Genomic DNA, 14,954 nt, shown 5'->3' with positions numbered 1-14,954 from the left:
TGCTAAATATGATTCAAAACATCAGATTAAAATTTCGAGACATATTCTGAAGAAGAGACAGGTGGATAAATTTTATGAAATATATTTGAAAGGAAAAAAATGGATTGATCAAACCTTATGGTAATCACAAGATTGACAGACTTATTCCCATGCGGTATAGGTTTGAACGCTACACATATAAATGTTTATACAGAACGAGGAATAATTGACAGCTGTTCTTTATTCATATCACTTCGAAGTTGTGCGAAAATTGATTTTTATGGTTTGTTTACCTCTCAAGAGTATATAATATACATGTATATGCTATATAAGCAGATCGCTATCGCGCGTTCAGCAGTTATCGATGCCCCACGTACTTATTAAAGGCGTCTAATGGAACAGCACTGTATCATAGGCCATCGGTAAACACTGCTATCGCTCTTTGATCGTGCAACTTGCCGAGGAAACTTTTAATCTGGCCCATAGTCTTGTGTATGAGTACGTGTACGTGTAATATTCAAAAATGATAGCCGCTCGTAGGTGATCTCAAATACAATAAACATGAGGTTAAAAACTGTTTCCAACACAATCGTCAGACGGATTTCAAATACGGTGGAAAATCAACATGGCCGCTCCTAAGCCACTTGAACTTTTATTTCTGCTCAAAGATGATTTCCGGCTCTTGTTACCTACCGAAAACTACTTCAAAATAAACAAAATTACGGCAAGAGTAGATCAGGCATCATTTTACAACTAGCCAATTTATAGAAATTGAGAACTTAAGGCCGAAACACCTATAGTTCACTCTTAATCAACCCCGTGTAAATGACGGGTTGAATACCACTGGCCAGCTTCGGGTACTTAAGCAGTTTTCTCCGAGCTCATAATCAGTTCTGAGCACGCGACCCTTGGCGTATAACAGGCAAGAGCAATTTGATACCCGGAGTAACAGCTCAGCAAATCTTTGGTGTGCGTAATAGACGTATCGTTTTTCATGCCCGCATTAAGTTTGACAGAATCATCGACGCGGTTTTATACGTTTTTCTTTTTTTTCGTTCAAGAAATCCATGAAAGAAACAAATCAGTCAAGTGAGCAAATGATTAATCGACAGCCAAGAAACGAGAAATAACTTCATTGTCAAATTTTTACTGATAATAGACAGCGAATGGATGGCGAGGCGCGGCGGTAATGTGGAAAACATCGAATGGAGCTGCAGGACAGGATTACCTCAAAATGCCGCATGGAAATCTGCAAAGCCGTCACTCGTTCAAATCGAGTGAGTTCTGTTTACGTTGGTCATTGTCTTTTATCCTTTGAGTTTCATTCGTTTCTCTAATGTAGTAAAAAAAAATCACATTGGCATAAAAAAAAAAAAAAAAATTATAGACGACTATTCCTTCAAAATAAACAGCGCTTCAGTTGTTATGCAATCGCCGCTCAAACTGTTCATTTTCCTTTGGCTAATTGTTTTCGAATTCATTGCGCATAATCGTATGTGTTGCAAAAATATTCGTCTAGGCAAGATTTCATTAATTGTTTTCTAGATTTTTCACTTACGTCGGTGTATAAATGAGTTTCGAAGAACGTGTCGAAATTTCTTTACAATCGACTAAGGAGTAACATCTACCTTGCTGAGAGTATGCACCGCGGCGATTTTACATGCACAGACCGACCCTGCACAAAATTGCACAATACGTTTGTTATCCTATACGAAATCAACCTACGAGTATTCAAAGCGACTCAATAAAATCGTTCGTCGAATTACGAATACAACTTTTGAGTTACATTTTTTTTTCGAAAATAGTTCACACGTATCAAGTTTAGCCGTTGAAAATATTTTTTTATACATTCGCTTTAAGCATGATAATTTAGAGTAAAATAATATCGTGTAGCATAATTTTGTGTAGGATAATATGGTGTTGCATAATTTTGTGCGGGATAATATTGTGTTCGTTTCTTATGTGGAATAGTATTGAGTGGATATAATACTCTGTAGAACTGTTTCGTGCAGAACATTTTTGTGCAGTATCTTTGCGTACTCCAAAAAACAGAAATAATAAAACACAAATTTGTTCTATTCCTGCAACAGGATTTTTAATCTCGTACTATATCTATTTACAAAGTTCTCTCCTGCAATCTGGGAAACTAATTTCAACGATATTTTGATAATCTGAACATTGCTTTATACAAACGATTATCTTATTAAATAATGAAGTATTTTTTTTTTGTTTTCGAGATAGAAAAAAATTATTTATGCGGGTAACAAATTGTATTATATGGAATTGCGTGTGTGGAATGATTACCGTTGATTGATCGACGAATTTATCAGTCCAAGAGCCAGGTACTTTTTCTCTGCAATCCTTTACAGATTTGATTTTCTTGTTGGAAAATGTTCAGGGGTATCCCCTGAATGTAGATCCAAGTTTGCGGGACGAGGGGGTTGAGCTTCAGTTACCACATTGAAAAATACGTTTTATGAAACATCTCGTGAACCGCGCGACATACAACAAAACCATAGGGATGATTTTCGCAGATAACAAAATTCTCTACAACTTTTCTTTGAATTTCCATTCTGTATAATCCATCGGATTTTAATTATAGCTCGCCAAATTTTCCTTAACATGTTTAATGCTAAATATATTAATGTATATATACTAGTTAACGGTTGATGAAACAGAAAAAATGGTGAGAAGCAAATTTGCAGAGCATAAAATTTTCAATAAACTTTATTGTAAACTTATTTCCGTCTAATTTATAGTTCTAGAGCTATGACTTGGTAAACGTTGCGTCGCGTGAATTATCAGAGAAAATATTTCTCGTAGTACAATGAAAAGATTTCGCAACACATAAAACGGCAAAAAGTGTTCAGGAAAATGATAATACTGTATAGTGAATCTATGAAAATCACAAATAGTGTGAAGAGCTACTAATAATTTATAGATCTTTCTTATTTGTATGGGAAGAACGTCTTATCGTTAAAATTTTTCAATGTAGTAAGATACAGTTGTTTGTACATTACGTTACATCATAAAAATTGATAATAATAATAATAATAATAATGAGAAGGAAAAGGTGGAGAAGGGGATAATAGATTTCAATAAACGCGAAGTATTTTTTTGAAATGAAAAACGTTATTTTCATAAAAAAATCTGACGCGTTATTTTACGTCGTTTATTAAACGGCGTTATAATCTCGTCACTATTGTGCGTAAACTCAGCATTTACAGTGTTATAGCGCAATTTTACAGAAAAAAACTTGAAATAAAGTCTGTTGAAAATTTCATGTTCTGCAATTTTCATCATCGCCATTTTTACTGTTTCATCAACCGATCACTATATATTTAACGATAGCCGTGTTGAAAAAATTTTGACACGTTATAAAAAAAATACTTGTGCACTATACAGAAAAAAGTTTCAATTAAAAGTTGTGGACAATTTTATTATCTACGCAAACAATTCGTATTGATTTTGTCCTACAATACACGGTTCACGAGATATTTCATAAAACGTATTTTCCAAGATGGCAGCTGAGATTCAACTCCCCCCCCCTCTTCGCCAGCTTAAATTTACATTTAGGGGACACCGCCAAACATTTTTTATCAAGAAAATCAATTCTGTAGAAGATTGCAATATGAACCTACTTTTTTTACGCTGGCTTCCGGACTATATATGTGTTGATTGTTATTCGCAACAGAAAATATGCTCCGGTGCTGATTATAGGGGGATAGAGGCGTAGTTGTCAGTTTTGTAAATTTCACAGATACCTTATATGTTATACCCTTTTTATGTTTACCGACATATGAAGAGAACCGATGGCAGGTCTTCATTGAGTATTAGTCATAGGTTGGACGTACATACAACATACAGAACTGTCGCGTTTCGTTAATCACACTCATCGTCAGTTGTAGATAGCCAAGTATAAGTGTCGTGGAAGCAAATGTTACACATGCAAATACGTACAGCTCTGAGCATTACGCATATATATATATATATATAACAGGGACTACCTTGTTTGTAATTTTTGTTTATTTTTCCTTCAGCGATTTATAATAACGTTCGTTGGATTTTTGTTTTTTTTTCTCGATTTTTCAGTACCAGACAGAACTGAAATCTCAAAACATTTTGGGCCTACAGAAAAATGCACCGACAATGAGTGCTCGCAATGTGCTCCATCTTTTTTTTTTCTTTTCTTTGCTAATAAAGTTATTACTTATCGAGTGGTAACGCATACGTGTCTAGGAATGATTTTCACATTTTAAGGTCTTTCGGTGGAGATTTTTTTTTCGGAAGAGACGATTCAACAAAAGCTGACGCTATAGCCATCGATGGTGAGCTTACAACTTTCTTTTGCTTTTTATTAGTGCTGTGCGATTAATCGCACAGTATTACTTTCTACCCAGAATCTCATTTTGACCCAGGCATCCATTCAACCTCACGAATTTGCATCATAGGGTTCCAATTTCTGCTTTCACCTCCAGTTTTACCCCGTTCCGAATGATTTCTTCCAACTCTGTCTCGACCATTTCATAAGAGAAAAAAAAAATGTAATTCACAAAGAGAGTTTCAGGCTTCCGCATAACGGATTCCGCTGAAACTTGCCGGAGTTTTTATTTTGGTCCTGAAAACGAAGCTCCTCATGCTCCGTTCTACCCAACGAGCCTTTCGTCACCGCCAAACTTCATAAATCATACCATAAAATACCATTTTCGAGAAATTTATCAGGTGTTCGCAACTGTTCTAGACTGATCCAGCAGACTGGGATATATTAGTGAATCTTTCTCAGTCAACCATGAAAATTGAGATTCCATGCGATAACTCGCTATATTTGAACTTTGTTACTTCGCGAGGCCAACGGAATTGCGAACATCGTAAGCGGCGGTACTGAAAACGTATCTGCGGAGTTAAACGAGAGCATGACGATATTCTGACTGACAAAGAGTCCATAGCTTCGATTTGGGCTCGCTGGATCCCGCCTAGACTTTGGGATTAACATTTGACAATATTGAATGAGATTCACTGTTTACTACTTCAATGTCTTCATTGAAAATACATGGAAACATCTGCTGACAATCACACACCATTAATTTTGGTACACAAATGGCTGAAACTTCTATCATAACGAATTATACATCACTTTGGTCACCACAGCCAGACGGACGCACGCTATGCATAAACAAAGCAAAGGAAACCGAGCATGGATTTATATTACATATCGCTTTATAAGAATATGGGTGGTATTGGTTGGTATGTCAATTAAATAACGCAATGAGACGAGAAGTTAATACGACAGTTTGCTTACATTTGCTTTGAAGTGCCTTAAAAAACTGCGATTTCGCCTTCACACTTATTACTGTTTAATAAAATACCCGAATGATTCCAAGCTTTAGCACAATTTTTCCATCTCCGAAGTTTAAACATCTCTCATGTCATCCTGGGCAATACATTCAGCAACTCATTTACCGTCCTATTCAATATTCTCAACAACGGCCTTCGAAATTCTGCGAATAAATACGCGGAATCGATTTTTCACTGAAACTATATTGACACTTACGTTATAACTACTTTCACAGCACATAAAATAAATTTATCTTTTTGATAAATACTTAAGAATTTTTTTAGTCATTTAACGCAATGGTTCGATGAAATTACGTATTTCTGCTGAGGTCCGTCTTTTAATCAGAGGATTATGCGTCATAGCTGAATATAGAAATTACCGAATGTGAGAAAATGCGAAATGACAATAATCTCACAATAATTCACAGGCGGCACTACGTTCTTTGTTTATTTATACATTTATGCGCTACTTTTATCACAAACGTTTTCTTTTACTATTGTTCACAGTAACACGCACTGATCTCTATATTGACAGTGATCAGCGATGACTGGTGATAACACGCCACAACTGCGGTGGCAGTAACAGGAAGAAGAAACGGAAAAAACATCAGGCTGGTTATTTTATTGCCAATCCATGATTTTAGTGCGAAACCAAGAAAAATGTATCTACATGCATGCGACCGTCAACATCGATATATGGATTGTAGAATGCTGTCTGCATAGATCTAGATCTGTTGAAACGTCAGCACACTATCGCTGGGTACTTGCAGTGCACCCTCCCAATAAGGCCCCTACGAAACAAGAAGGGAAGCGGTTTTCCACGAATCGGAAGCCCCCCACTAGCCCTATTGAGAACGCGTACTTGTATTAAAGCCAACGCTCTCTTTGTGGCATATCGTCGCATACTGTCGCACAATTCCGCCAGGAAACGCACGTATGGCACTTTTAGTGAAACGCAGTAATAAGACCGTTAGGCGCAAAACGATCATTCCATTATAACTCTCACTTCTATGAGACTAAATGTTTCTTACGATTACTATCGCAGCTGATCCCAATACTCAAAGGCAAATCGGTGAATCGTTCCATTTTTGAAGATTTCGGTTTAAAATTGATATTAAAAAATTTTAATCAAGTCAAGTTGAATTCTTTTCGATTCTTGGCAATCCGAAATGGTAATCGTGAGTAATCTTTGGTCTCATACAAGTGAGAGTTATAGCGGAATGAACGATTTGTATCATTTTACGCCTAACGGGCTTATTACTACGTTACACTGAAAGTACCATAACGTATGTCGCCTGGTGACGATGTGCGACGATGTGCGACGATATGAGACGGTATGCGACGGTATTCCGCAACCAGGTGAGGCCGTTCCGATCCCGTGCTGTACCGTAACAGTGGGTGTTGTTGGCCTTTACGATTCTTTGATCAGGCATATCTGAACCAATGAAGATAGTGGAAATCAGGACTTTATTAGTTATTCTGGTACGTGATTTTTTGGCATTTGTAGTTTTTGTATTGAGGAGTAGCGTAACAAATATTTAATTGCAAAAGCGAACCTGAACCTCACCCTATCAAACCAACCCCACGTAAAACGATTTTAAAATGGTTTTTAAAGTATTATTGTTCATAAAGACGAATGCATTTATTCCAGAATTGGTTATGATGGAAGTTTCAGCCAATTGTATGTCAAAATGTATGATTTGTGATTGTCAGCACGTATTTTCATATGGTTTCAATGAGGAAATTGAAGTAGTAAGCAATGAATCTCATTGAATATTGTCAAATGTTATTTCCGAAGTCTTGGCAGGACTCAGCGAGCTCAAATCAAAGCTATGAATGCTGTTTCAGTCAGAATATCATGGTCATGCATGAGCAGTCTATCGTTACGCTCTCGTTTAGCTCCGCAGATATGATTTCAATATCGCCGTTTACGATATTCGTCATTACGTTGACCTCGCCGTTGGATGAAGAATATACAGACAGTTGCCATAATGGAATTTGGTTTGACAACCGAAAATCGTTGTAAGCATGACAAGTTTGAAAAATTTCAGAGTAAATATAATTACAATTGCCATTAAATATTATAAGAACTTTACACTCACCGTGCACAAATAGTAACATAGCTCTGTGTTATTAATTTACATGAAAATAGTTGATTATAATTATTCATTTTGTACTCTTATCGTATACAAATGGTTAAAAACTGAAAGCATGAATAATTATATAGCTAAATATTCAAGTAGCACCGAAAAAAAGTCAATAATAAAATTAGATAATGGAGAAAAAATATCTTCCATGGCGGTTCAAAGTGGAAACCCGATTCTGTAAATGCTGCGATATGAAAGATCGGGAAAAGTACACATACCTATTTTTGTCTTTTAAATCAATCAAATACGATGATTTTCAAGCGAAATGTTGAATGTCGGATTTTTTTTTTTTTAATGGGAGATAACTAACGGAGCTTTTTAAAATTTCGAGCATATTTTAACTCACATTTGGACAGTAGAAGAAAAATTTACCTATCATCAATTATCACAAAATGGTGAAGTTATTAGCTGGCCATTGAAGCGCCTCGCCGCTGGAATCTCGAATCGGCAGGAAAGATGCAGTGCGTAATTTTTCGGAATTCATCAGGTATCATTTAATTGGTGAATTATTGCATGGAATATTAATTTTCATGGTCGACCGAGAGTTTCACTAATATATCCAAGTTAACTGGATCAATTCAGAACAGTAGCGAAGGCCTGACAAATTCGTCGAAAATGGAATTTTATGGTAGCTTATGAAGTATAGCGAGCGTCAAAAGACCCATTACATTAAACGGAACATGAGAGACTTCATTTTTAAGGCCAAAGAAACACTCCTGCAAGTTTGAGCAGAATCCGTGATCCGGAGGTCTGATACTTTCTTTGTCAGTTGGAAATTTGGCCAGAGCTCTGTCAAAGTATAGAGACAATAATTATGAACTTAAAAACGATATCATTAAGGAACTAGAATGGAATAAATGAGAATGATTTTCATCGCATTTATTTACGGTGAACTACAGTAATGCCACAGAATAAGTGGAGAGAAGACCAAAACCGATTCCATCTTGCGATTGGGCCCATTCTCTTGATGGCCCAATGTTTCGCCGTCTTACCTGTCTCTGGCGTTCGGTCTCCAGACTCTTCTGATTTAAAGTAAGTACAATCCGGCAGGTTATCGCATTATTTAATAAAAATACCTTCACTCCGATAAATACACCAATTGCTGAAGAACCGCCCTCATTGTTTTGTTCAGATTCACCTGGAAAAGTCCTAAGATCTTATATTTCATCATTTCGTTCACGGGTGCGATTATACTCACAGTCTGCAGTATCGTTCGAGTGTCGCATTCCGGGATAACAGCAACGAAGACAAGTAATTATATAATGACTTAATAATCGTCCATAGATTTGATGAAGAAAGCTTTAATATTACACTCAGCTGAGAAATGTTGATATAGTGGCGAAGTTTGACCGCTACAATTGTTCAATAATAGCCAATATTGTCTTCTTTGGGGCTGCCTGCATTACAATGGCGTTATTTCTGAGACTCGCCACGCGGTGGCCATGTCTTATACGCTTCTGGGAAAAGGTGGAAAACGAAATGATCATTTATCCAACGCCATCGACGAGAATGCAACTGAAGACCAGACTTGCTCTCATGGCTGGTGTCACCATAACCATAGCCTTAGGTCAGTCACAATGAAACATTTAAATTTTGCAGCTATTGCAAAACAATCTCATATTACTATCTAATACTAAGAGTCGTTTTGATACAAGTATTTCGATCTTCATCAACTCGATAAGAAAAAAAAAAGTCTAACCATTTGTATCGGGTCTTCTGTCTCTTTGTATTCATATTATTCAGTTACAATGATCAGCTGATCACTCAGTGCGATGCCATTTTGATCTATTCATGTACTTACAACTGATTCGTAGATTGTCATGTGACCTGAGAAATTTTCGTTTCAATCATTCTTGAATACAAAATAAACATCTGTTGGCATCTGTTCTATTGCGTTCAGAAAACGCTTTTGGCACGTGTTCCCAAATTTTTTCTATGCACCGTAATAACAAGTTTTACGCTTTAGTTGCGATTTGAACAACATTGTAAAAAATCGATGTGCACAATTACTGCTAAAACATCCAACTTTGTTTCAAATTCGATGAATTGTAAATGATATTCAAGTTCTTCAACTGCTTTTTTCCCCCCCTTTACCACGATTTAATGAAGCATTTATAGACATTTTTTCTCGCGAAGATGTTTCAATTACACCTTTTTATAGTGCATACATAAGTATTCGTCATTCACCTTTCAGTCGAGCATGTGCTGTCGATTATTGCCGGTTATGCGAGTGCCTTAGAGTGCGCTGCTCTCCGAAAGGATACAGACATTGTTGCGACATATTTTCAGTCGCAATTTCCTCAGGTAGGTATGATAATTTATCTGATGATCTCGAATGATGAACTTGTGATTTCTCATTCTCTGCACCATTGTTTCTCACGTACTCATTTCCATTTATCTGCGAAGGTCTTCGATTTGACGCCTTACAATTGGTGGAAGGGTGTTCTGGTCCAATGCTTAAACATTATCAGCACCTTTTCCTGGAATTTTATGGACCTTTTCCTGATGTTGGTAAGCTTCGCTTTGGCTTCTCGATTTCGCCAGATGAACCATCACCTTTATGCCACCAGAGGAAAGGTATTCTGATTACTTAAATAAATTCAGCGATATCCAGTATAAGTATTCTGTAATGAATTCTATGAAAGTGAATTGATCTATGAAATTCGCTAGAAACAAGGCTAACCCCTTTGCGGTTGTTTCTACGAAATCACAACAGTAAATTGGTAGAATCCGCGCCAGTTCTTTATTTCTGCATCGAATGAAAATGCGTTGGAGTGTTTTTGTTCCGAAGTGAGTATAGAATCGGGCTGGCAAGTTTTTTTGCGTCTAAAATATGTGGACTTCGAAATCTGGAAATATATACGACAACGTCGAAATCGACCAGGGCACCCGTTTAACTAGCTATTCAATCAGTTGCGGTATTTTCTCATACTTACAAATTTACCATCTCAATTGTTGCCAATTAATTGGAACACCAGTATTGTTTAATTATAAAGGCAATGCCTGACTGGTGGTGGGCCGAGGCCAGAGAAAACTACAATCGTCTAGCCAATCTCACGCGGCGAGTCGACTCCAACATTTCCGACATCGTTCTGCTGTCATTTGCCACCAATCTTTATTTCATCTGTATCCAACTTCTGAATTCTCTCAAGTACGTCAGAGTATTCAAAACGCCTTACTACACGTATTGACTAGTTGTAACTAATTTTCCCTCATAGACGACAAATATGCAGCGTTGACCTTGTCATCAGCCTGTAAATGGACGATTTTACCAATCTGCCAAGGTTTTCTTTGACAAACTAACAATAAGTTATGCATGCAGTAAAGGAAAAAGTGTACTGATGAATTGTTCCTAGTTTAAGACACGGTTTAGTAGTTTCAACGATAATTTTTTCCTAGACCGAGGCACGGTACTCCGCAAACACTCTACACCAGCTTCTCCTTCGGTTTTCTACTCGCCAGGACCGCAGCTGTCTCTTTGTACGCTGCAGCCGTTAATGATGAGTCTCTTCGACCGTCTCCAATCCTCTACAGCGTTTCCACAACTAGTTACTCCATCGAGGTAAGCTTATTGATACTCTACTCTCTAAGAAGACACGGAGAGTCTTCGCTATAATTCACAAGCCGCAATCTGCGAATGCGAATCAGTCAGCGGCGAGCTAAATGTTGAAAAATATAAGCGACTGCGATTAATTTTGAAAAGAACAATCCACAGGTTCAGAGGTTTTTGACTCAAATTACCACGGACCGGATCGGTCTAACTGGCCTGAACTTCTTCGCGATCACGCGAGGGCTTATTCTGACAGTAAGTACTTCAGTAAGTATAATTCCAGGACATTCGTTTCACGGTTGGTAGAAAGACAGTTCTTGGTTCATTTATCGGGATTATTAAATCGAAAAGACGCCATCCGGTGGCAGTACATATCGTTAACCGACTGTGATAGTTACAATCGTATTTGATTATAAAAGTGGTCTTTCGTAGCATATTTTAATGTAAAACGACTCAGTGTCATAGAATGACAGTTGAACAGCTTACGCGATACTTCACTGTGCCTTTGTACTATTGAATTGTCCTGAAACGAACAGCTAATGAGTCGAATGGACGATATGTTGCCTAAAGTTTATTGCAGTTTTTGGGAATATTGCAGGTGGCTGGCACGATAGTCACCTACGAACTGGTTCTGGTTCAGTTCAATGCAATGCAGAACGCCAATTCAACGATCGTGAACATCACTGAAGCTTGCGAAGTCAAGTAGCTTCTTTTTTAAACCGTAGAATTGCTTCTACCTATCTCTCCACCGCAGTGTAGAGTTGGTATACATTTATACCAAATCTGTATTTCAGCACTTCTACATACATGAAAAGAATTTTTCTCATTTACGTTACACTCTTTCTTGATTGGTCCTGATTTCCGAATGTTTGTAACAACTTCATTCCCTGCTATATGTATAGGCATGTACATATAATCTGTGATTAATTTGTATATTCACTTATCCGCCCAACGTTGAATGTATCACTAATTGTGGTGTATGTGTATAAGTAATTTGTGCTTTGCCAACTATAATTTTTTACTGCAAAATCTTAATTTCCTTATTTCTTCAATCTAATTAAGGTATACGAGGCAGTCTTAAGCCAGTGCCGCACATCCTTTCTAGAAACCATTCTATTCATCTACTACTTGGGGAACTGTAGAGACCCTTTAATCAGAGTCATGCCGCCGCATGACCTGTTTTTATTGGCTATTCGTATTCGATAACTAATGGCAGACTTTGATGGCTGAACCATTGAACAACCAAAAAGTGCGTGGACGTAAACATGCTCTAACCTACCCATTGGTCCTTCGTGCCTCTTGTCATCAGGGTGATTGCGATAATCTTTTTGTTCCAAACGTCATAGTTTGTTGCATGAAAATATGTTAGTACTCCATAGTGGGGTCTGGTTCAAAATGAATACGTCACATATTGTATATCACTCAATCGTTATTTGAAACTCAAGTTACGTTAGTTTCACTAAGCATTCATGTGACAACTATATCTCAGGATTATAATTCTATTTATTTGTAATATCACAAAAAACGTTTCATTTCATCTACTCCGGGGCTGGATGAGGATGGAATTTTGAGCTGGTGAGGCTCCACCTCCTTTTATTTCTACTAGTTCGAGTCGCAATAATAATGCGTGATTAACGATAAGGGGATCAAGATTACGCAATTTCACTTTTCACATGTCCCACCATCCAAGCATGCTGATTAGTTGACTAAACTTTGCAAACGGATCAGAATGCCTCGGTGGTAGGAAATGTGACAAGAGAAATTACGTAATCTCGATCCTGGTGTACTTCCACATCTGTTTACGTCCACACTTATAGCACACGTGCGAAATTCGCTCGATATTCACACACTGTTCTTGTGACGCGGCGAGTACGAATATGTGGAGTCGGAGCTCCTCCAACATCCAACAGCAGAGAAGATTCACCCTGTACATTTCATGCGCTGTCTTTTACGTCACACCGTTTTCAACTGTGATTCGAATAGTGCGCTAAACTTTTAATAACTAATGTCAGCGTGTTGGCACGTCCTTACGGCACAATTCTTCCTGGTAAAAATTCTGGATTCGTGTATCGGTCTGGTCTCTATACGGACATATTCGAACCCTTACCTTTTTGTTCGGTCTACGTCTGGACCTATCCATAAACTTATTTATGCGCATAGGATTCGAATAGGTCCGGAAATAAATGTGACGGGAAACAAACACCGCATAGTATGCCGGATGTTTCCGCGTAGGCACGGATGCACCTATCCAACATCATCTACGGTTTTTGTTTCCGGTTTTTATTCCAGACCTATTCGAATCCTATGCGTATAGATAAATTTATGTATAGGTCGAGATGCAGACCGAATGAAGAGGATAGGATCAGAATAGAGATCCGAATAGCTCCCGATTCACCTGTCTGGCATTTTTTGCAGAGCTCATCACGGACTTTGTTAAAAAAAGCTCTGATAAAAGTGATTTTATGGTAGTTAAATTCAGAAACCACCATCTTGTGGCGGAGCATTTTTCGCCTCTCTGTTACTCTGGATCAATTCAATATCACAAAATAAGAGTCCAACAGCTTACACGCAAAAAAAATGTTATGTAGATTTTATATCTCCTGTAGTGAATATATAAACAACATTTTGTTGGAGTCGAATCTACATCAATTGTGGTAAATCTACCCGTGCATATTGTAACTCTTACCATTGATTTTGTAACTCTTATTATCGGAATTGTAAATCGTGCCACAATTGCTGAAGATTTAACTCTAAAAAAAATGCTTTCCATATATTCACCACAGGATATGTAAAATCTACGATATTTTTCTTTCCACGCACGGTGTTTTCTGTCCCTTTCTTACAGTAAAATCAATTCAAAACGATCAGCTGATCATTCCAATGCACAGGTTAAGGATCCTTCTAATAATATCTATATACTCTTTTTCCCTCTAATACCCAATGCATCGCCTCAATCTAACTTACTCTTCGTTAAGTTAAACATCAATGCAAAATTTAATTGTTAAGTATGACATACCTATGGTGTATGCAGGCATGTGTAAACAGAGGAAAATTTCTGTACTTCTACCCAAATAAATCAATTCTGCTTTAACAATTAAACAGAGCATACTCTCTCTTAAACATTTTATACAGGTACTTCTATTTTGAGGTTACTTTACTTCCACTTCCTTCTATCAAGCACCGGCATCATCGTTTCAGACATAAAAATTGATTTAAAACGTATCTGGATTGATTTAGAGCTGTAATAACTTGAATGTGGAGCAATTTATGTGTAGAATTGCGTCGTTCTGCTGTTATAGAGCGAATTTATCATCCTGGTACAAACTTGTGGTGTTGGGAATTTGGTATCTTCCACTGATAGTCGTTTATAGGTGTGTAGATTCAACCTGTGTACTGCATGTTCGGTGTTCCCTTACATTTAACCCGTTCATATTTTGAGTGAATTCATTTCTTTTTTTGTTACAGTCCTTCAACCTGGATCTTTTGTAAATCTAACATCTAACCATTTTGCAGTGCGTTTATAGGATCACAACAAATTTTTATTCCAGCGAAAATATATACCTATAATGGTATAGTTGAATGTATTATCCGTCATATAGCATTAAATAATATTTATTGTATTAGTCATAAAAATTAAAATTTACACACCTTATAATTACGGTAATTTTGAATCGTTCTTACAGAATACATTTTTTTGTTTACGATCAATGATTACTACGTCAAGTCAATTGTAATATTTCACAATACAGTGGATAGCGTACAGGCTACGTATCTATTCATTTTCATCTCTATAAATAATAACAATAATAGTAGTAGTAGTAGTAGTAGTAATAGTACTAATAATAATAATGATAATAAAGGCAGTAATAATAATACATGTTGATTTGGTGATGCTCCGTCTGTGTCCGCGTAAATATTGGCTCTTTAAAAAATAATGCTATTAT

General features: G+C 37.0%; 1 protein-coding gene across 1 annotated transcript; it reads left to right on the top strand.

The window, feature by feature from the left end:
- Positions 1-788: 788 nt before the first annotated feature.
- On the top strand, positions 789-14,225 carry LOC124299317 (gustatory receptor 5a for trehalose-like). The gene is made up of 11 exons (XM_046752458.1): positions 789-1,256; positions 4,240-4,307; positions 8,360-8,492; positions 8,593-8,711; positions 8,833-9,027; positions 9,655-9,764; positions 9,867-10,037; positions 10,457-10,611; positions 10,860-11,022; positions 11,176-11,265; positions 11,609-14,225. The coding sequence occupies exons 1-11, from the start codon at positions 1,150-1,152 to the stop codon at positions 11,714-11,716; spliced, it is 1,419 nt and encodes a 472-aa protein (XP_046608414.1). The 5' UTR covers positions 789-1,149; the 3' UTR covers positions 11,717-14,225.
- Positions 14,226-14,954: the final 729 nt, after the last annotated feature.

The sequence above is a fragment of the Neodiprion virginianus genome, chromosome 2 (assembly GCF_021901495.1).
Source record: "Neodiprion virginianus isolate iyNeoVirg1 chromosome 2, iyNeoVirg1.1, whole genome shotgun sequence".
Lineage (NCBI taxonomy): Eukaryota > Metazoa > Arthropoda > Insecta > Hymenoptera > Diprionidae > Neodiprion > Neodiprion virginianus.
Note: the sequence above shows the minus strand (reverse complement) of the source record. Positions and strands in the feature narration are given on the sequence as shown.

Excerpts from the sequence above, each read along its gene's own strand:
- LOC124299317 (XM_046752458.1), top strand. The coding sequence starts at position 1,150 with ATGGCGAGGCGCGGCGGTAATGTGGAAAACATCGAATGGAGCTGCAGG. Across the intron at positions 8,493-8,592 it reads CCAGACTCTTCTGATTTAAA|ATTCACCTGGAAAAGTCCTA; the intron begins GTAAGTACAATC and ends TGTTTTGTTCAG. Across the intron at positions 9,765-9,866 it reads TTCAGTCGCAATTTCCTCAG|GTCTTCGATTTGACGCCTTA; the intron begins GTAGGTATGATA and ends TTATCTGCGAAG.